The 23,135-nt window shown below is 48.4% G+C and overlaps 1 protein-coding gene across 1 annotated transcript in view; it reads left to right on the forward strand.

The window, feature by feature from the left end:
• The first annotated feature begins 283 nt into the window (after window positions 1-283).
• Window positions 284-23,135, forward strand: part of PPP2R1A (protein phosphatase 2 scaffold subunit Aalpha) — a 35,011-nt gene continuing 12,159 nt past the window's right edge. Inside the window, exons 1-6 of the mRNA XM_017503917.2 lie at window positions 284-647; window positions 14,507-14,597; window positions 18,879-18,979; window positions 19,577-19,809; window positions 20,951-21,098; window positions 21,222-21,377. Coding sequence (XP_017359406.1) covers window positions 570-647; window positions 14,507-14,597; window positions 18,879-18,979; window positions 19,577-19,809; window positions 20,951-21,098; window positions 21,222-21,377 — 807 coding nt within the window. The 5' untranslated portion in view covers window positions 284-569. The remainder of the gene's footprint in view (window positions 648-14,506; window positions 14,598-18,878; window positions 18,980-19,576; window positions 19,810-20,950; window positions 21,099-21,221; window positions 21,378-23,135) is intronic.

Here is a 23,135-nt window from a genome sequence, read left to right on the forward strand (position 1 = left end):
CCTTGGCATAAAATAAATACAAAGTCTCACTCCCTCCTCCTCCCGCGCAAAGGCGCGGGGGGGCCAGTCCGCCAGCCAATGGAACCACGGCTTGGTAACCCAAAACCTGCACACCCTACCGCTCCCCACATGACGTCATGTATTACCATCGACGCACGCGCAGAAGCCTTCTCCGGGACTTACCTAAAGGCAGGCTTAGCCTCCTCCCCATGTCGCCCTTCATTGGCTACAGACAACTGCTCGTCTCGGTCGTTGTTAGCGGAGACGAGGGCGGGTACAATCTTGGTCGCTAGGACACCGCTAAGTTCCTCTTTCTTCTCCCTCTGCTAGGCTCAAACTAGTCAAATCTTGTTCAATCGACCAATGGCAAATGGGAAATGGGCGGGACTTCACTAGTCTGGACCAAAGAAACGCGGGCTTAGCCCGGCGCAGCGCGGCCAATGACCATGGAGCAGCCCCTGTAAATTGGCTTGGGCGCCCCCACGCGCGCGTTTCCTCCTCCTCCCAGCCCTGCCCCCGGTTTCAGCATAGCGCTGGCCGCAGTCTGATAGGAACGGGACGGAGCCAAGATGGCGGCGGCCGACGGCGACGACTCGCTGTACCCCATTGCGGTGCTCATAGACGAACTCCGCAACGAGGATGTTCAGGTCCGGAGGCTACGGGGGACTTAGGGAAGATGGGGAGGGGGACCTTGGGGCACGAGCTGCACTCGCGAAGACTCAACGTTCGCTGGGAGTGGCGGAAGGAAGCGGCGGCCAATCAGTGTGCGTTTCTTACCTCTCCGGGTGCCCGGACTCTTTGAGACGGCGCCCCCGATTGGGTGTCGACCCAGCGGAGGGCGGGGGCCAGCGCCTGCCTCGAGGGTCCCGGGCCTGCCGAGTGCGCGCGGTGGCCCAGGGTCCTGGGAGGCCGCGACCTGGGCGAGGTTCGGCTGGCTGGGTTGGGGAGAGGAGAGAGGAGGACTCCGTGATTGGCGGCGGCCTCCGAATGGCCCCTTGGGGATGCGGGGCTCGCGTGACTTGCTCCGGGTGGGGGAGGGCCGCCTGGTGGATCGGGACCTGGAGAGGTTTTTCTTTTTTTTTCTTTTCTGGGTTTCTACTCCTGGGCCAAGTGAGGACCGAGAGGCAAAGGCCTGCCATCGCAATTCCTGCTCTTCCTCCGCCTCTTATTTTGGTTTAGGTGTCCTAAGAGGAGGGGGACGCAGAAACACCCCCCCCAAAAGTGGGGACTAGCCAAATGTAGGGGCGAATTACATTGTAGAAAGCTGCCTCCCCACCCCCGGATCCTCCCATTGACCAGGATAGGGGGAGAAGGCTTTGCTAAGCAGATGAACGTTTCTAATTTTTTTTTTTTTTTTTTGAGACCGAGCTCGCTGTGTCGCCCAGGCTGGGGTGCAGAGGCGCGATCTCGCTCAGTGCAGCCTCGCCTCCTGGGTTCAAGTCGTCCTCTCGCCTCAGCCCCCTAAGTAGCAGAGGTTACTACCGCGATCCACCACGCCCAACTAATTTTTGTATTTTTAGTAGAGATGGGGCTTTGCCTTGCTGGCGAGGCTTGGTCTCAAACTCCTGACCTCAAGCAATCCACCCGCCTCAGCCTCCCAAAGTGCTGGGATTACAGGCGTGAGCCACCACGTCCGGCCCGGATGAACATTTCTGGTTATGGGATGAGGTGGCCCACAAGGTGGTGTGGGATTGAAAACAGTTAGGACTTCAGGCTCACCTCCCACCCGCTGTGTAACCTTGTGCAAATTATTTCACCGCTCTTGGCCTCTATGTTCCATAAAATGTGGGCTAATTGTAGTCCTCGTCTTGCTGGAGGACCTTGTTGAGGGACTGAATGAATTATGACACAAAGTAGAATGCTGTCAGGCCTGTCATAAGGGCCCGATGAATATTAGCTGCACTTATTGGGAGTGGTGATTAAAGAGGTCCCATCCTCCCTTAAGGCCTCAGTTTTCCTATTTATAAAATTGAAGAAGTGCACCTACAAAACTGTGGGTCCCACCTCCTAAGTTCCTGGTATGTCACTTTCTGGTGGCAGACAGGCTGTGGTTGTACTCTTGGCCCTTCCACTTCTCACTGATTGACATGGACAAGTCAGTTAATCTCTCTAGGCCTCTGTTTGCTCTTCTCTTGATTGGCAATAATTATGTAGTTCATAGGACTGTTGTATTGAATTTTTTTTTTTTTTTTTTTTGAGATGGAGTCTCACTCTGTCGCCCAGGCTGGAGTGCAGTGGTGTGATCTTGGCTCACTGCAACCTCCACCTCCCAGGTTCAAGCGATTCTCCTGCCTCAGCCTCCAGAGTAGCTGGGACTACGGGTGCATGTCACCACACCTGGCTAATTTTTATATTTTTAGTAGAGATGGGTTTTCATTATATTGGTTAGTCTGGTCTTAAACTCCTGACCTCATGATCCACCCACCTCGGCCTCCCAAAGTGTTGGGATTACAGGCCGTGAGCCACTGTGCCCGGCCGTATGAATTCTTTTATTCAGTAAACACATGGCGTGTATCAGGTACTGGGGATGTAGTGGAGACACCAGTTGCTCTACAGGATCTGGGTGTGAAACAGGCCAACAGAACTGAATAGATTATGGTGTGAAAAGTGATGGGAAGGGAACAAACAGGATGTTGTGGTAGTGAATCCATATTGAACTTGGTGTCTATTCTGTGCAGGGCACGGGTATAGCAGGGAACAAGACAGACAAAAACTCCCAGCCTTGGGGAGTTTACTTCGTAGTGAGGAAAGACAGACAGTAAACAAAGAGTATACTGTATTACATGGGGATGAGTGTCAGGGAGAAAAGTAAGAGAAATAGGAGATGCAGTATTGAAGTGTGGTCTGGGGAGGCCTTGTTGAGATGATGTTTGAGAACACACCTGAGGGCACAGCGATTATAAAGCTGGGTCGGGCAGATGCATTTTAAGTAGGCCAATTGGGCAAGGCACCTCTGAGGATGCAGAGTTTGAGAAGAGACTGAAAGAAGGTGGGGAGGAACCTCCCAAGAAGAGGGAGCAGATGTGTAATGGTCATAGTTCTTTTTTTTGTGGCAGAGTCTCCCACTTTTGCCCAGGCTGGAGTGCACTGATGCAGTCTTGGCACACTGCAGCCTCCACCTCCTGGGTTCAAGTGATTCTCCCACCTCAGCCTCCTGAGTAACTGGGCATGCACCACTACACCTGGCTAATTTTTTTTCGTATTTTTAGAAGAGATGGGGTTTCTCCACATTGGCCAGGCTGGCCTCAAACTCCTGACCTCAGATGATCCGCCCACCTCGGCCTCCCAAAGTGCTGGGATTACAGGCGTGAGCCACTGCACCTGGCCGGTTTTTTTTTTTTTTCCCCAAGACACGGTTTCCCCATGTTGGTCAGGCTAGTCTCGAACTCCTGACCTCGTGATCCGCCCACCTCGGCCTCCCAAAGTGTGGGGATTACAGGCCTGAGCCACCGTGCCTGGCCCAGTTTTTTGGCTTTTTAACTCCAGGATCACTTCCTTCAGTTGTCCATTCTTCCTTCCTTTCATTCATCCATCTATTCACTAACCAGCAAACATTTGTAGGGGGTTGTCTTTGTGCCAGGATCAGAGCTGGGCAGCTTACCGATTTATTCTAAAGGATATTACAAAGAAAGAATACAGTTGAAGACACATGTGGGGTGAGATATGGGGTGAGATGTGTGGAGCTTCCATGCCCTCCCCTGGGCATTCCACCCTCCAGGAACCACCAGGTGTTCATCTGTCCGAAAGCTCCTATGGCTACTTTTGTGCTACAGCACAGAGTTGCATAGTTGTAACAGAGATGGTCTGGCTCTCAAAGCTTAAAATATTTGCTCTGTAGCCCTTTGCAGGGAAAAAATTGCCAACCTCTGACTTAAACCATCTGCATAACAAATGATTGGGTGCTTGCTCTATGCTACATACAGTACAGAGGAGTGAATAACACTGACGATCTTACTGGATTATCAGTTACTCTTTGAAGTAGATCCTGTCCTTGTCCACATTTTCCAGATGAGGAAACTAAAGCACTGTAAATAACTTGGCCAAAGCTATGCAGCTGAGAAGTGGAGGAGCCAGGATAGAATACCACAGGAAGTAGGACCTGAGGGAGGAATAGAGTCTGGGGTGGGACAGACACACAGTTGCTGATTGTATTCATATGCCGGATATTTTAATTGTGTCTGAGACAGTTGAGGACACTAGAAAGAACATGGGATATGAAATCCTGTACTCTTGATTTATTTGTTTAGCAGATATTTATCAAAGCCTCCTGTGTGCCAGACTGTTTTAGATACTAAACATAAATACAGTGGGAAGCAAAACAGCAAAGCTGCTGCCCTTGTGGGATTTACTTTCTAGTATGGGAGAGAGATAGTAGATCTATGTCAGTGGCAGTAATTGCTAAGCAGAAAAGTTACTGGCCTTGTGGCTTAAGCCTATTTATAACATTTTAGTTAGTTTGTTTTTTTTTTGAGACAGGGTCTCACTTTGTCACCCAGGTCGGAGTGCAGTGGTGCAACTCTGCATTCTGCTCACTGCAACCTCTGCCTCCTGGATTCAAGTGATTCTCCTGCCTCAGCCTCCTGAGTGGCTGGGATTACAGGCACCTGCCACCACATCTGCCTAATTTTTGTATTTTTAGTAGAGAGTGGGTTTCACCATGTTGGCCAGGCTGATCTTGAACTCCCTGCCTTGGCCTCCCAAAGTGCTGGGATTACAGGCATGAGCCACCTTGCTTGGCCAGTTCTAGCACTTTGGAAGGCCCAGGTGAAAAGATCTCTTGAGCCCAGGGGTTTAAAACCAGCTTGGGCAACACAGTGAGACCCTGTTTCTACCAAAATTAAAAAAAAATTGCTAGATGTGGTGATTTACACCTGTAATCCCAGCCAGCACTTTGGGTGGTCGAGGCAGGCGGATCACAAAGTCAAGAGATCAAGACTATCCTGGCCAACATGGTGAAACCCCATCTCTAATAAAAAATAAAAATAATTAGTTGGGCATGGTGGCACGCACCTGTAGTCCCAGCTACTTGGGAGGCGGAGGTCACAGTAAGCCGAGATTGCACCACTGCTCTTAAGCCTTGGCGACAAGAGTGAAACTGTCTCAAAAACAAAACAAAAAAATTAGCTGGTGTGATGGCACAGGTGTGTGGTCCCAGCTACTCAGGAGACAGGTGGGAGGATCTCTTGAACCAGGGAGATCGAGGCTGCAGTGAGAGCCTGGGCGATAGCAAGACCCTGTCTTCCCACCCCAAAAAAAAGGAACAACAAATAGGACAGGTACGGGGAATACAGCAAACACCTGAGGCCGGGGCTGCTGTGTTGCATAGGGAGATTAGAGAAAGCTTCTCTGAGGAAGTGGTGTTGAACAAGGACTTGAATGAAATGAACAGGTCGTGGAAGAGCAGGCCAGGCAAAGGGAATAGTTGGCACAAAGTCCCGGAGTGGGAGGATGCTCAGCTCTCATAACCACTGAATGAGGCCATCACTTAGTAAACGCCTACTATGAGGCAGCCACTGAACAGGCCCATTTCACTGCATCTTCACAACCAGGCACATGCTGATTTCTTCATCATTATCCCCATTTTGCAAATGGGGAATCTGGGCCTAAAGAGGGGAAAGTACTGCTCCAGGGGCACACAAGGAGCAAACTGGCAGAGCGGGGGTTCAGACCTCAGTTACCCTCAGTTCTTCCTGCTACATCACCCACCAGCAAATCCCAACAGCCCCTCAACATGTCCTGACTCTAACCACATTTCCCCCCTATGCTAACATTGGTCCTGCGTGCTCTGTAATGACATCTCAACAGGGCTAGTGTTCCTGCCCAACCCCTGCAACAGCCAGAGGAAGGATCCTTCATCAATTAAATTACGTCAGCGGCCGGGCACGGTGGCTCAAGCCTGTAATCCCAGCACTTTGGGAGGCTGAGGCGGGTGGATCACGAGGTCAAGAGATCAAGACCATCCTGGTCAACATGGTGAAACCCCGTCTCTACTAAAAATACAAAAAGCATTAGCTGGGCATGGTGGCACGTGCCTGTAATCCCAGCTACTCAGGAGGTTGAGGCAGGAGAATTGCCTGAACCCAGGAGGCGGAGGTTGCGGTGAGCCGAGATCGCGCCATTGCTTTCCAGCCTGGGTAACGAGCAAAACTCCGTCTCAAAAAAAAAAAAAAAAAAAAAAAAAAATTACGTCAGAACCCATACTTCATACTCAAAGTCTTGCAATTCCACCCCCACCCCCCATCTTCAAAGCCTTCACCCTGGCCCACAGGCCTCACTTAATCTAGTCCTTACCTTCCACCACTTTGCCATTCTCTCTGCCTGCGCCACACTGGCCTTTTTGCTGACATTCATTTATGTTTCCTGTGTACTTTATACACATAGCCTGAAGGTAGTTTTATAAAATATTTTAAATAATTTAGTACATGAAACAAAGTTTGTATACATTGAGCCATCAGAAACCAAAGGTGTCACTATCTCAGACACCCATGTGAACAGTCTGGTATTTGGCGTCACCATCATTCCTGACTTATATGCTGCTGATAAACAATCATTTTCTTATATTTATTTACATATAAATACATAACAGGAAAAAATATGACACACTATTTGTACAGTGAAGAAATAGTGTAGCACAGTAGCATCACCAGAATACCTGTGTCACCTGTTAAACACAGCCCCTGAAGTGGGCTAGGAGTCTTTGTTCTTAAGAATGCTGAATAAACTGTGTTGTGCACCTGTGTTTTGACTGCAGCCTGTCACATGAGGCCAGGTGTGGAATTTTCTACTGTGGCATCATGTTGGAGCTCAAGAAGTTACGGATTTTGGAGGATTTGGGTGTCAACTTTTGGTTTTTGTTTTGCTTTTCTGGTTGCCCAGGCCAGAGTGCAATAGCGCGATGTCAGCTCACTACAGTCTCGACCTCCCGGGCTCAGGTGATTCTCCCATCTCAGCCTCCTGGAGTAGCTGGGATCACAGGTGCACACCACTATGCCCAACTAATTTTTTGTATTTTTAGTAGAGATGGGCTTTCACTGTGGTGTCCAGGCGGGTCTTGAACTCCTGGACTCAAGCAGTCTGCCTGCCATGGCCTCCCAGACTGCTGGGATTACAGGTGTGAGCCACTATAGCCGGCCCCAGGTGTCAGATTTTTGCATTAGGGATGCGCAGCCTGTGTATGTTGGGGAGGGCTAAGAGTTAAGATGTATAGAATAATTAGAGCACAGTGGCAATGCGGGTATGTGTGCTGGTTTACCTACAATAATCACATGCGGGGTATTGAGCAGACCTGAGGAAATGGGGCATCTGGAGAATCACGTGGGAGCAAGTCAGCAAGTGCTAAGGCCTGGGTTGGGAATACACGTGGCTGTTTGTTTGTTTGTTTGGTTACTATCAAGGAAGCCATTGTGACAAGCCAGGCTCAGTGAGAATGGGTCAGTAGACTAGGGTCAGATTGTGTTGGGCCTTGTAGGCCAGAGTAAGGCCTTAGCTTTGATTCTGATTGTGAAGGGAGGACATACTACATGGTTGAATTATACTGTATGCATTCGTATTATGGAAGGCTCTATGGGTTGAATGCAGAGGTGGGTCCCCTTTCCACAGGTGCATATAGTGGAAAGGGGGATTTTATGTAGACCAGGCTCTGTTCTGAGGCCTGCTGGGACACAGAGAGTCCCATCCAGGGTGGTGGTAAGTCTTGTTGTGGAACCATATGGGTGGACTGTTTGGAAAATCCCAATTCCTATTCTCTTACTTAACACAACAATCAATAACACAGAAGACTTCTGTGACTAAATGTGTGTGTGGGGGGGAGGGATTCACCACCACCACCAAGCAAACAATCAGTTCTGTAGCGTACACCAACTGGGTGTCCTTTCAGTTCAGTTCAGACACTACCTGGAGTCAGTGTCGGATCTCACAGGTTGAGGGTTCAGGCCTCAAAACTGCCCATTGACCATCACCTTCAGGCACTAGTTGCCAGTCTGGGCCTTCAGAACTTCTGATCTACCTGCTTCAAGTTGTAGTTCCTATGACCACCCTGCCTTTGGGTTTGATTAATATGCTACAGCAGCTCTCAGAACTCAGGAAAACATTTAAGTTTATCAGTTTATTTTAAAGGATAGTCTAAAGAATACAAATGAAGAGATGCACAGGGTGAGCTATGGGGAAAGGGATTTGGAGCTTCCATGCCCTTCTTCGGTGCACCACCTTCCGGGAACCCCTGTGTGTTCAGCTATGTTGAAGCTCCCAGGCTCTGTCCTTTTGGCCATTGGTGATCACCTTGACCTTCAGCCCCTCTCCCCTCCCTGGAGGTTGTTGAGTGGGGCTGAAAATCCCAACCCTCTAATCATGCCTTTGTCTTTTCCTTAAGTGTCTTTCCAGTGACCATGGACCCCATTCTGAAGATGTCAGTCAACATTAACATACAAAAAGCACCTTAGGGAGTCCAGGGATTTGAGGAGTTGTATGCAAGGAAATGGGGATGAAGACCAAATCTATATTTCACAAGATCACAAGTGTGGCAGGTGCTTGGAGGGGACACACTTGGGAGAAAGTCAGTGCACAGGGACTTCTAGGGCTATGACATGGGCAGCGGTTTCTTAATGATGACATTAATAGCTTTTTTATCAGGAATGTTACAGAGACCCCCAACCAAGAGTTTTTTAATCAAGTAAGGGTTCTTTTTATTTCTCATAGAGCAAGTTCAGCAACTCAGAGATATCACAGCAGTGCTGTCTTTTGACTTGCCTATTTTGGTTATAAGATTCCTGCAGCATCTGCTATCCTAGTAAAACTGTACTAAAAGCAGGGGCCAGCTTAGGACAGAGAGGTTCTTCCCCTCCTCCTCTCTTTTATTAAGGAGGAAAATCTGTCCTGGAATCTCCTCAGCAGACTTGCTTGTATATCTCTGCCCAGAACTAGGTCATGTACTGAGTTAATTGAGGTTAAGTTTGGCTATAAGTAGTAGGAAAACTCTAAGTAACAGGGGCGTAAATGGGCTTGAAGTTTATTTCTGACTGATGACCAAAATGACTGGTGGCAGTCCAGGCTGCTGTGGCACTTCATGGTGTCAGGGTCCTAGGCTCTTACCATCGTAAGCTGCTTATGTCCTCCATTCTACCCTCCCTGTTCCCCAGGTTACCTCAGGTCCCCAAGTTGGCTGCTGAAGCCCCAAACATTATAGCTTTATTCCAGAAAGGAAGGAGGGACCCCCATCACAGGTCCCCAAGTTGGCTGCTGAAGCCCCAAACATTATAGCTTTATTCCAGAAAGGAAGGAGGGACCCCCATCCCTATAAGTTGCACAAACTATTTCCACCTGGATTTTATTGGCCAGGTGTTAGTCTTATAGTCACATTCAGATGCAGAGGCAATTCAGAAGTGTCTTTTCCAGGGGTCAGGTGTACAGCTGAGAACCAAGGGTTATGAGCAGCAGTGTAGCCCAGTGCAGGAGCTCTTAACTTGAGGCTCATCTGCAATTCCCAGGCAGGTCCATGAATTTGGATGGGAAAAATAACATCTATTTTCGTTAACCTCTAACATACCTTTAACTTCCCATCTGCTATGAATTATAATATCACAATAGTATATCATAGGTAGTATTAGCAAAACCTGTGACTGTCGGTCACGCACTGTGGCTCACGCCTGTAATCCCAGCACTTTGGGAGGCCAAGGCGGGGGGCGGATCACGAAGTCAGGAGTTCAAGACCAGCCTGGCCAACATGGTGACACCCCATCTCTACTAAAAATACAAAAATTAGCTGGGTATGTTGGTGTGTGCCTGTAATCCCAGCTACTTGGGAGGCTGAGACGGAGAATTGCTTGAACTGGGACCTGGGAGGCGGAGGTTGCGGTGAGCCGAGATTGCGCCACTGCACTCCAGCCTGGGCTGCAAAAACAAACAAACAAAAAAAAAACCTGTGACTGTCACCAAAGGAAATCAGGAGTGTCTTCACATGTCATTTTTGCTATTATACATATATCTAGTGTTGTTTATGTTCACCTGTTTCAAAATTTTTGTTCATTATTAGACCTAGTATGGGGATTCATGGCACCACCCCACCCCTCTACAAAAACAAAACCAAACCAAAGCCGGGTGCAGTGGCTCATGCCTGTAATCGTAGCATTTTGGGAGGGGAAGGTGGGAGGATCACTTGAGCTCAGGAGTTTGAGGCCAGCCTGGACAACATAGTGAGGCCTCATCCCTACAAAGTTAAAAAGGCCAGGTGTGGCGGTGCATGCCTATAATTCCAGCTGTTTGGGAGGCTGAGGCAGGAGACTCACTTGAACCTGGGAGGTGGAGGTTGCGGTGAGCCAAGATCACGCCGTTGCACTCCAGCCTGGGCAGCAAGAGCAAAACTCTGTCTTAAAAAAAAAAAAAAAAAAAAAGTCCGGGTATGGTGGCTCACGCCTGTAATCCAAGCAGTTTGGAGGCCAAGACAGGCAGATCACCTGAGGTCGGGAGTTCAAGACCAGCCTGACCAACATGGTGAAACCCCGTTTTAAAAAAAAAAAAAAAAAAATAGTTAAACTAACTGGGCTTGGTGTCACATGCCTGTAGTCCCATCTACTTGGGTGACGGAAGTGGGAGGATCGCTTGAGCCCAAGAGGTCAAGGCTACAATGAGCTACAATCCCGCCACTGCACTCCAGCTGGGTAACAAAGTGGGACCCTATCTCAAAACAACAACAAGAACAACAAAAAAGAAAAAGCAGCAAATATGAATCCATGGTACTGGTTAAGAACCTGGTGGCTGGGGTTCAAATCCTGGCTTTGCCACGAGTGAGCTGTATGCAGTTAAGTTCCCTGTGCCTTTGTGTTCTCTGCCATAAGATGGGGGATTCTGTATTTCCCTTATGGGATTGTGAGGGTCAAATGAGTTAAAACATTAAAGTCTGGGGGTAGTAAAGACGATGGAAATATTTGCTGTTATTGTTTTGTCATGGGAAAAAGACATCAGTGGACCAGCTGCCACATGCCCTTCTAATAACCTGAACAAAATCAGGATGCTGTCAGTGAGGTGTGGTTGCCACGCCTGCCATTATTATTATTATCATTATTATTTTAAAGATGGGGTTTCACCATGATGGCCAGGCTTGGTCTTGAACTCCTGACTTTAGGTGATCCACCCACCTCAGCCCCCCAAAGTGCTAGGATTACAGGTGTGAGGCACCGTGCCTGGCTCACGCCTGCCATTATTAATCTTCCCCTGGTGCTAGGGTGTCCCTGTAGTATGTCATTTTGTACTCAAGACAATTCTCTGAGGGTAGGTATTATCATCCCCACTTCACAGATGAGAAAATTGAGGCTCAGAAAGATACAAGGATTGACCAGGCTTCCACAGCTACTATGTAAGCAGCCTAGCCTTGAACCTGGACAGTGCAGCCCTGTAGTATCACCCTAGGCCACCTTTCTCGAGTGTTAATGATGCTGTCTGCCTGAAGAAATGTTTTTAGTGAAACCAAAAGCAGAATATGAAAGAACAGCAGTGGAAGGAAAGGGCTCTCTGCCACGGGAGAGCAGCCTAATTGTCATGGGCCCACGTCTTGGGCATCCTCAGCTTCAGGTTGGGATTCTGATGACTCCCTCTTTGGGTTTGATTAATTTGCTGGAGCAGCCCACAGAACTCCAGGAAACACTTATGCTTACTGGTTTATTATAAAGGACACTGCAAAGGATACAGATGTAGCGATCCATAGGGTGAGCTACGACGGGAGGGGCAAGAGCTTTCATGCCATCCCTGGGCATGCCACCCTCCAAGAGTCGCTGCATGTTCTGCTATCCAGAAGCTCTCTGAACCCTGTTCTCTTTGCTTTTAATGGAAGCTTCGTGATATAAACATTTTTGTCTAAATGACAGCATGATGTTGAAATTGAGTTTTGTTGGTTTTGTTGCTTTCCAGTAAGTGACAGCCTCGCCTCTGTGCATCAGTGTCCTTGCCAGTGAAATGGGGATGCTACTAATACATAACTCAGAGCAGTTAGAAGAATTCAGTGTGTTAATTATCCATGTCAATCACTTGAAATGCTGCCAAGCATAGCAGACCATAAATGTTTGTTACTGTCGTTCTTGCATTATGATTATGAATTGTGATTATTCCCTGCAGCATCTCATTGTCCTCAGGGCTGCTGCTCGCCTATTGTGGCCTTAGCTCATGTATATTTCCCCATAGCTCAGCAGAGAAAAGAACACACAGATCAACTTGGAGAAAACAAAGAGGAAAGAAATAGGCAACTAGGTCAATACTCCCCACAGTGTTTTATTATGAAAGCTTTCAGACATGCATACCATTGGAAGACTAATACAAGGGTCAGCAGGCCACAGTGCATGGACCAAACTCAGTCCGCTGTCTGCTTTTGTAGATAAAGTTATTGGAACACAGCTATGCCTGTTTGCCTCTCTAGTTCTGGTTCTGTGGTTGCTTTCAGTGCCGGACAGGCAGAGTTCAGTAGTTCGGTTTGCAAAGCTGAAAATAATTCCTGTCTGGCAATGTACAGAGTAAGTTTTGCTGACCTCTATCCTAGTGCAATGAACACCTCTATACTTACACCCTGGGTCAGCAATTGTTAGTGTTTGCCATATTTGTGTTTTTTTTTTGTTTTTTTTTTTAATCTGTCTCTATATACATTGTATTTTTTAGCTGAAAATCAGTTGCAGGTTTGCTATGTACTTTATCCTCAGGTCCATTTAATGCTAGGATGGTGAGTTTTGGGACCATCTGTATCAAAGATTTATTGTGTGCATTTTTCTGAGGAGAGACCATCACAACACTTCCTCAGATGCTCGTCATCTGTGATCCCAAAGATACTCTTAAACTCCTGGACCGGAGAACCTAACTCACACAGGATCTTAGTCACTCGTAGACCTCGTCTTAGTTACGTGGGGGCTCAAAACAGAACAGGCTCAGGGAGTTCCTGCTCCTCACCTCACCCAGGCCCTACCTGTTCTGCCTCTCCATCCAGGAAGAAAGGTCCCCTGTGTGACCATCAGTCACTCACCCACTTGAGAAAGCATTTCCTCTCACTCCTACACTCATGAGCTCACTGCATTGTTGCGACAGCCCTGGGAGCAGTTAATAATAGGAGAGGCCTCATGGTGGAGATGAATAAACGAGGTGAGAGTTCCACAGTGTACTGCAGTCAGAGCTGCTGGGCTTGGATCCCAGACTCTCTGGGTGCTTGCCTGGGCAGGTGTCTTTACTTCTCTGAGCCTCACTTTCCAAAGTAGTAAAAACAGGATATTAGCCATGCTTTTCTTCTAGGATCTAGAGGTTCAAATGAGGTCCCAACATGTAAATGCTTGGTGTGAGATCTATTGTGTGTGCTAACCAAATATATTAGTTCTCTAGGACTGCAACAGCAAATCATCACCACGAACTTGGTCGCTTAACACAGCAAATGTATTCTCTCGCAGTTCTAGAGGCCAGAAGTTTGAAATCAAGGTCTTGGCAGGGTTGATTCCTTTGAAGGCGCTGAGGGAGACCTATTCCCTGCCTCACTGGAAGTTAGGACTTCTGGTGGTGCCAGCAATTCTTGTGTTCCTCGGCTTGTGGATGCATCACCTGGTCTCTCCCCCGTGTTCACATGCCTGCCTTCCCCTGTGTGTATCTGTCCTTCTGTCTCTTATAAGGCACTATCCTTGGATTTAAGGCTAACTCTCCATTCAGGATGATCTTACCTGGACACACTTAACTACATCTGCAAAGACTTTATTTTAACATGCTCATCACTGGGACATAACTTTTTGAGATTGCTATTCAGCCTCCTATACTGGTGGTATTATTACTACTGCTAGTGCTACTCTTGTTCTTATAGTCATTTTATTATCATATTGTTTGTTCTTTTCTTTTTTTCTTGAGACAGAGTCTCACGCTATTGCCCAAGCTGGAGTGTTGTTTGTTGTTTTATAATCACTTAGCCAGCAGTCCTGGCTTTAAATCCTGCTCGATGCCATCTCGGCTCCCTGACCCTGAGAGGGGACTTTTGTTTTCCAAGCCTGTTTCCCTGTCTATAAAATGAGACTTACACATAGCTCCGACCTCAGAGGCACTGTGTGACTCCAGCTAGTGACAGAGGTACAGGTGTGTGGATGTGTTTAGCTGAAAACCTGGCACAGTCTAAGCATGTTATAAACGTGGCTGCTGCTGTTAAAGCCCGGCGCGTTGGCATGTTACGTGGTGCTAAGTACAGGAGAAGGTGATGAAGCAGAGGGGAGGGGAGGAGAGGGGGTACAGTTTTAAGCAGAGTGGTCTTGGAAAGTGCAACTGAGTAGGTATCGCCTCCATAAGACCCAATGGATGCTTTTGCGTTTGTGGCTGCTGCCACTACTATTGTTGTTATTTAATTCACTCAAGGTCACAGGGTCTCTTGGTGGCTGTTTGGCAAATTATTATTGAATATCTTCACACATAACCAAGCAAGGCTTCCAGGGGCTGACTGGGTTCAGAGCTGTCAGAACTGATGTGTCTGGATTTCTAACATTCTCCCTTCCTCCTCTTGTTCTTTAATTAGCTTCGCCTCAACAGCATCAAGAAGCTCTCCACCATCGCCTTGGCCCTTGGTGTCGAAAGAACACGAAGTGAGCTTCTGCCTTTCCTTACAGGTAACGAAGAGGACTCCTGGGGCCCAGATGTGGGGACTCTTGGGGAGTGGTTTTCACTAGATATGAGAAGACTTGTGGATTTAACAAATTGTTTGTGAATGTCTGCCCTGTGCTAGACACTATGGAGTGGGAAAAGGGATTCAGAGAAGTGGAGTCTTGCTCTAAAAGAATGGTCTGGAATGATGGAGGCAGACATTGGGGAAAGGGGTCTAGAGGCAGATAGAACCAGGTTTGAGTTGCAGCTCCAACAGTTGGAAGCTGGTGACTTTAGACAAGTTAGTTGATCTGTTTCTTACATTTTTCATCTGTAGATTGGGATAATCATCCATGTGCCATAGTGTTGATCTGAGCATCCAACATTAATAATAATTGTTAATACATATGATATGCTTCTCATGTGCCAGGTGGTGTTTTACACCATACCTTGTGAGGATTGAGTTTCTGTAAAGTGCTGCCTGTAGTCAGTAAACTGCATCACTATCATTTCACCGAGTTAATCTCACAGCAGTGCCTTAAGCAGGCAATACTGCTGTCCCCATTTTATAAATGAAGAAACCAAGGTGTAGAGAGGTGAAGTGAGTCATTTGCCCAAGGTCATAAAGTTAGGAGGTAACGGAGAAGGGATATTTATTTAGTCATTCTGACTTAAACTTGACAGCATTGGTTAATGATTGATTGCAAATCTGAGCTCTACCACTTTCTAGGTGTGTGACTTTGGGCAAGATATTTTACGTCTACCTGCCTCAGATTCTTCACAGGTGAAATGGACGTAATCATGTAACCTAACATGAAGACTAAGTAAGATACTATGAAGTGCTTATGACACTGTGCAGTACGCACTACCTAAGTGTTAGCTGCCGGGCTGTTACTAAGCACAGCTGTCTGCGAGGATGTAGGTCACGCATTTAGTACAATGTCTGACACAGACTATACTACCAGTTAATAGTAAATCCTCTGTTATCTTTATTGCCATTACTACTTCATGCTTTATGCTTAATAACAGCTGAAATCACAACTGAAGGTTTAGAGCACTTTGTCACTAATTAAACTCTTGTGTATGGGATCATCTTACTTGGACCTAGTGATGATCCTGGGGAGGAAGGAGCTTGCACTTGTCACCCCTACCCGCACTGGGCACATGGGATATTGGAGCCAAAAGAGGTGCAGTGGCACAGCTAGTGACGGGAGTGCAGGTGTGTCTGACTGAACGCCACATGAAGAGTAGGTGTAGCTCTTATGACACAGAACAAGTGACCCCAAACCAGTTGGCTTCTACTGGTGAACTGCTGGGGAGACTTGAAAGCTTTAGAATGCTGCAGCATGGCAGGATAATAGTGGTGAAGAAGTTGTAGAGGAAAAGTGTTGGAGGAACCTGGGTTTGAAACAAGTAGCTGTGCCACCACCTTCCTAGGAAAACCTGAGTAGGTCACCCCACCTCTCTTAGCCTCCTTTCCCTTATCCGTAAAGGAGTCTAATAAGAGCAGCCCCGAACACTCAGGGTGTGTGGGGAAAAAACTCTGTCTTTCCTCTGCTACTTTCACAGCAATCATAACACAGAACATGACTTTTGTGACCATTTGGGTGGGGTTTTTCCTCACAAACTATGCAGTGGACACCAGCTGGTTTTCTTTTAATTCAGTTCTGACACTATCTACCCAGAGATTGATGGCCTAGTCCCCAAGACTGTCCCCAACCCCACCCACCAGTCACAGATCCTTTGGAACTTCTGACCGACCAGCTTCAAGTTGGGGTTCCTGTGACCCCATCTTTGGGTTTGATTAATTTGCTGAAGCAGCTCACAGAACTCAGGGAAACACATTTACTGGTTTATTGTAAAGGGTGTCGCAAAGGATACAGATGAAGAGATGCATAGAGTAAGGTATGGGGAAAGGTCGTGGAGCTTCCCCTCCCAGAGCACACCATCCTCTAAGAACCTCCACTTGATTCACTATCCGGACGCTCTCTGAAGCCTGTAGGTTTTTCCAGAAGCTTATATGATACTAGTTTGTTAGGGCCAAAATACCACAGACTGGCTAGCTTCAACAATAGAAATTTTTCTCACAGTTCCAGAGGCTGGAAGTCTTGAGATCATGGTGTCAGCTCATTCACTTTCTCACAAGGCCTCTTTGCCTGGCTTGCAGATGGTCAAAGTCCAAGATAAAGGTGCTGGCAGGGTTGGTTATTTGTCCACTGTGGCCTGTGTGTTAGTCTGGCTATGCAGAACAAACCTTACACAGTTTCTGTCCTCACAGAGCTTTCATTCCAGACAGGAGAGACCTGTGAGATGTAATAGATAGTGCGTGATGAGGCCAGAGAGAGAAATGAGATGGGAGAGAGATAGTGAAGGATATTAAACCGGGGCCAGAGCCGATCTTCTGAAGGTATGACCTTTGGCAAGAGTCCTGAGTGGAATGGAGGCACCAGCCATGTGGAACTCTTTGAGAGGAGCATTTCAGGCTGTGGGGAGAGGCAGATGTGTGCTCAGCATGTCAGAAGAACAACAGTGAGGTAGTCATGGGCTAGCCAAGGTTGTTAAGGGAGGGTGAGGCTAGGACGTGAGGTTGGAGAAAAACAGTGACCACATGTGAGGTCAGGTTTCTCAGAAACCATGGGCAGATTGAAGTGGGAGAGTGTCAGGATATTTTTTATACCTGAAAGAATCATTCTGGGTTCTGGGAGATCAGACGGTGTAGGGGAAAAGGTGGAAGCAGGAAAACCAGGTAGGAAGCTATTGCAGTCTCCCAGGTGACAGCTAGAGATGGTCAGAGTGACCTTAGGTTGGGAGGGTTGACAGGCGTGGCTCAGAAGGTGCTGCCAGCCCTTCCAAGGAGGACAGTTCTGTGTGGTTTGGTGGTAAGACAAGGTGCTGGCAGTTCCCAGGTGTTTGGCCTTCAGCAGCATTGCTTGGCTCCGAGGTCTAGACTGGAGAATAAGAATTGAGTCTGTGGATATGCATAAGGTCTCCAGGAGACAAAGAAAGCAGGGAGGGTGGTTTTAACTGCGTGCAGAGGGACCCAGGGGAACTGAGACTGGGAACAAGCCTAAGAACAGTGTAGCCAGAGTCATATTGGCGAGAATGTATTGATTGAAGGAAGAGGCAGAGATGCTAACCCTCCTGCTGGGCCCTGTGCTGAGCTCTTCACTGAAAGCATTTATTTCCTGTTAGTCTCAGAACAACCCTGTGAAGTAAAAACCAACCCTGTTGTGATTTGGGGGATGAGAAAGCCTCAGAGAGGGGAAGTGAATTGCTGTATAAGCAGCCCACAGTAGAGCAAGACTTGAACCCACCATAAAATGGGAATGATGATAACTACTTAAATGAGAAGGTTGCGGTAAGGAGGTGACCCAGAAGTTGAACGCACCATTTGCACTCATATCCTATTGGCCAGAAAAAGGTCACATGGCCTTGCCAACTGCAGGGGCATCTGGGAAATGTAGTTGGTTGCTGGATTGCCATATACCCAACTTAAACACAGGAGGTTTAGGTGCTAATAGATGCCAGGGATATTAGCATCTTCTGCTATACAGAGATGAGCAGTTCCCACTGCCTCAGAGATGCGAGGATGGAGTTTAAGAGAGAAGCCTTTGGTTTTAGACATTAGGGACAGAACGGATTTTCCCTTCACATATCATTCGTTCTTTCAGCAAACCTAAATTGCTGTCTGTCTGTTCTCAGCTCTGGCAGGAACTGAGGCACAGAGAGCAGCAAGTCCTGGGCTCGCTGATTGTAGTGGATGTTAAGGATCTGGGAAAGTTGGCCTGAAAGGAGAGGGAGAGTGAGCCCAGAGAGGGTGTTCTAGTGGACATCCTAGAAATCTTCCAAGAAGAGGTAGCTAAACTGAATCTCCAAGGATACAAAGAAATTTCTGGCAGAGAGAACAGTGCTGAGGGGAGAAGCTGGACCAAAAAACAGCTCTCGTTTACCATGCTCTGCGCTTTATACACCTGGTCTTATTTGCTCCTCGCGGTAGCCTCACTAAGAGGGAGGGGTAATGAACACCATTTTACAGATGCAGAAGCTGGGACTCAGGTGGAATCACTCAGTCAATGTTCCACACCTAGTAGCGGGCAGAAGCAGGACTTAGGGCTCTGTCATCCCAGCCAAATCTGTGCCTTGATCTCTGTGTCAGCCCAGGTGGAGAGTGGGGAACAAGTGGGCGGATGGGGAAAATGAGTGCTCACAGCCTGAGGAAGCAGAGTGGAGTCCGTGCATCCTGAACTTGGGCTGGGGTCAGAGTTGGGATGGGACAGTCACTGAATCTGTCTTCCTTGGTTCCACAGATACCATCTATGATGAGGATGAGGTCCTCCTCGCCCTGGCAGAACAGCTGGGAACTTTCACTACCCTGGTGGGAGGCCCAGAATACGTGCACTGCCTGCTGGTGAGTGGAAGGCAGGAAGTCCTCTTGCCCACCCCTTAGGGTCAGGCCCATGGTCTCACCAGCCTAGGGCAGGGAGGGGAGCCTGTTGGAGAGCATGGGAATCACGTCAGAACAGATGGGCCATGGACGTCCACTTTAATCCAACAAGTCAGCAGTGGCTTTTAGTATCGTAAATTCAGGCTGCGGTTGTCATCCTTACTGTTTAGTGGTCAGGTAGGTGCCCGGTGCCAGGCTTCACCTGGGATTCTACATATGATCAGTGATGAAAATTGCACTTTGAGAGGCTAAGAATTTTCTCCTCAGAAAGTGACATGTGTAAGATTCACGGGCCCCAGTGAAACTCCTTCAAGGACCCCTAGATGAGAACCCTTGTGGAAGACACACTGACAGAGACCATCTACTGGCTGGCATAATATTACCTTTTTTCTTTGAATCCTTCACTGCAACTATTGTTAAATGCTATTTTGATGAAGGCCAGGGTAGGTAATGGGGAAGGTTTCTTTGAGGAGATGAGCCCACGAGGGTGTGCAGGATGGGGCCCCAGGGCCAGGGATGGTGGAGAGGGAGCTGTCCAGTGACTTCGTGTTCTCACCACAGCCACCCCTGGAGTCGCTGGCCACAGTGGAGGAGACAGTGGTGCGGGACAAGGCCGTGGAGTCCTTACGGGCCATCTCCCATGAGCACTCGCCCTCTGACCTGGAGGCGCACTTCGTGCCGCTGGTGAAGCGGCTGGCGGGCGGCGACTGGTTTACTTCCCGAACCTCGGCCTGTGGCCTCTTCTCTGTCTGCTACCCTCGAGTGTCCAGTGCTGTCAAGGCGGAACTTCGACAGTGAGTCTCCGCCCCCCTTGGAAGCTCCAGCCTCCCCCGTCATCTTGGTCCCCTTCTCTAAAGCCTCAGTCTCCTTTTGGTCTTCCTGCGGCTCAAATGCCCGAACTCTCTCCTCTCTCACTCCTGCTTACTACACAATAGGCCACATCCTCAAGAGTTGGTCTCTGGACACAGCTGGGTGTCAGTTTACCACCTCTGCCCCTCACTCACTTGGGAAATGAGAAGATGACAGTTCCTCCTTCCCACTGGTTAATGTGAGGATTTAAAAGAATTATCACATATACAGTGCTTAGTGCAAAATCTGAAATAAACTCAGCAAATCGCATCTGATAGTGCCTTTGGCAGATAAACCACCTCAGTTTTCAGCCTCCTGCTCCTCTGCTTTCCAAAGAGTTGACCATCAAGCCCAGGCCTGAGCCATGACTCATTCCAGAACTGTGGTTTACAACTGTACACATGCCTGGTTACTTACACCGGCTCCCACCATTTCTGACCCTAGCAGTTGCTGCTGAGAAATAAAGCCTTTCTGTGGCTCTAGACCAGCCTCTTAGTTAAGCAATTTTTGTTTTGCTTTTTGAGGTAGGATCTCTCCCAGTCATCCAGGCTGAAGTGCAGTGGTACAATCATAGCTCACTGCAGCTTCAACCTCCTGGGCTCAAGCATTCCTCCTGCCTGAGCCTCTCATGTAGCTGGGACCACAGGTGTGCACTATCACGCTGCGCTCATTTTTTATTTTAGGTAGAGATGGGGTCTCACTATGTTGCTCAGGCTGGTCTTGAACTCCTGGGCTCAAGCAATCCTCCTGCCTCAGTCTCCCAAAGTGTTCAGATTACAGGTATGAGCCACCGTGCCTGGCCTGTTGGTTAAGCGATTTTTATGGTCATGATAATGTAATCATCAACACTTACCATTGACTAGATTTATCATGTGCAATTTGCAAAGCGTCTCACACATATTATCCCATTTAAACCTCATGAGGACCTGTGGGGTAGGTAGTGTTACTGTCAGCTCCATTTCATAGGGCTGGGAAGACAGAGAGGGGATCATCACCTGCCCAAGGTTATTCAGCTAAAGCCTGGACCCACATGCCTGCAGAGTCTATGCTGTCTGCTGCCTCAGGATCCCCATCCCCAAATCCCAGGTACTTCCGGAACCTGTGCTCAGATGACACCCCCATGGTGCGGCGGGCCGCAGCCTCCAAGCTGGGGGAGTTTGCCAAGGTGCTGGAGCTGGACAACGTCAAGAGTGAGATCATCCCCATGTTCTCCAACCTGGCCTCTGACGAGCAGGTGGGTTTTGCTCCATGGCCGTCTTTGCGCTCCCATCCTTCCGTTGGACCCTGCCCCTGAAAGAGAATCCCAGAGCTCAGCAAGGCCTCTGCTGCCCTCCCCCTGCTCCTCTCCTCTCCCCAGGACTCGGTGCGGCTGCTGGCAGTGGAGGCGTGCGTGAACATCGCCCAACTCCTGCCCCAGGAAGATCTGGAAGCCCTGGTGATGCCCACTCTGCGCCAGGCCGCTGAGGACAAGTCCTGGCGCGTCCGCTACATGGTGGCTGACAAGTTCACAGAGGTACGTGAGTGACTGTTGACATTGTCCCACTGACATTGTCAGTGAAGACACTGACACCCTCAGAAGGGAAGCATATAGGAGCTGAGGTTTTCCATTAGACTGACAGAATCATTGGGCGTTTGAGCAATAAGATCTCTATGATCATCTAATTGCATCTCATTTCACATGCCAATCCTGGTTGATTGATGTGGCAACTGGGGGTACTGCCTTGAGAAGGATTCTGAGGCTAAGACTTTGTGGAGAAAAGTGCCACAGGAGCAGAGAAGGGTCACACGTGTGGGGTGTTCTTGATAAAGTCAAACTCTCCTTTCACAAAGGGAGAGACAAAGCCCAAAAAGTTGCGTTTGTTTGTTTATTTATTTATTTATTTTTTGAGACATGTCTCATTCTGTCGCCCAGGCTAAAGTGCCGTTTTTCAGGCTGGAGTATGGTGGGGCAGTCTTGGCTCACTGCAACTTCTCCCTTCCCGGGTTCAAGCAACTCTCCTGCCTCAGTCTCCTGAGGGACTGGGATTACAGGTGCCCACCACGACACCCAGCTAGATGTTGTATTTTTAGTAGAGATGGGGTTTCACCATGTTAGCCAGGCTGGTTTGAACTCCTGACCTCAAATAATCTGCCCGCCTCGATCTCCCAAAGTGCTGGGATTACAGGTGCGAGCCACCATTCCCGACCCTGGAAAGTTTAATTAATTGGTCAGAGTGACACTACCAGCCAGGCAGAAAGGGGACGAGACTCTAGGCTCTAGGTCTGTGACTCCCAGGCCAGTGCTCCTTTTACAGTGATCCAGATTGCCTCGTCCCTCAAACATGTTTGCTAAGCACCAGCTATTTGCTAGGCACTGGGGGTGAAGAATTGAGGCCTGATCTTGATGGCCCAGCCTGAGAGAATGCAGGAGAAAGGGCAGGGTGGGATCAGAGAGGCCTTGAGTGCCACTCTACCCTGGGGTGCCCTTTGCCTGTAATTATGCTGGTTCCCACTGTCATTTGCCAGGACTCAGAGCCTCAGAATAGCATACCAGCACTACAGTTAGGGAAGGTTCTTCCCATCCTTATCTCCTGAGCTGTGTCACACTGGGTGTTAGAATACAAATTCCATGAGGGCAGGAATTTTAGGCTGTTAAACCGGTTCTTGGCACACAGTAGACACTCAGTAAATATTTGCAAGATGAATAAAAGGTAATATTTGCCCCAGATAACATGAGGCCCTTCAAGTTTTTTACTTGTTCATTCCCTTCATAGTAATGAACTGTCCTGTTTCCTACCAGGTCTTCAGGAAGCAGCTTTGCAGCAAGAGCCAGGCACCTTTCCATGTCTGGTGCCAGGAAAAGGCAGGGCCAAGCGTGCCTCCATTTTTTTTTTTTTTTTTTTTTTTTTGAGATGGAGTCTCGCTGTGTCGCCAGGCTGGAGTGCAGAAACACAATCTCAGTTTACTGCAGACTCCACCTCCCAGACCCAAGTGATTCTTGAGCCTCAGCCTCCTGAGTAGCTGGAATTACAGGTGTGTGCCACCACACCAGCTAATTTTTGTATTTTTAGTAGAGATGGGGTTTCACCATGTTGGCCAGGCTGGTCTCAAGTGATCCTCCCACCTCGGCCTCCCAAATTGCTGGGATTACAGGTGTAAGCCACCACACCCGGCCCTATAAAGAAGATGGGGATGCCTTCTTCCCCATCAATGTTTATTGTTTTATTTTTATTTTGAGACAGGGTCTCACACTGTCACCCAGGCTGGAGTGCAGTGCCACAATCACAGCTCA

Source organism: Cebus imitator, unplaced genomic scaffold (assembly GCF_001604975.1).
Source record: "Cebus imitator isolate Cc_AM_T3 unplaced genomic scaffold, Cebus_imitator-1.0 Scaffold316, whole genome shotgun sequence".
NCBI lineage: Eukaryota > Metazoa > Chordata > Mammalia > Primates > Cebidae > Cebus > Cebus imitator.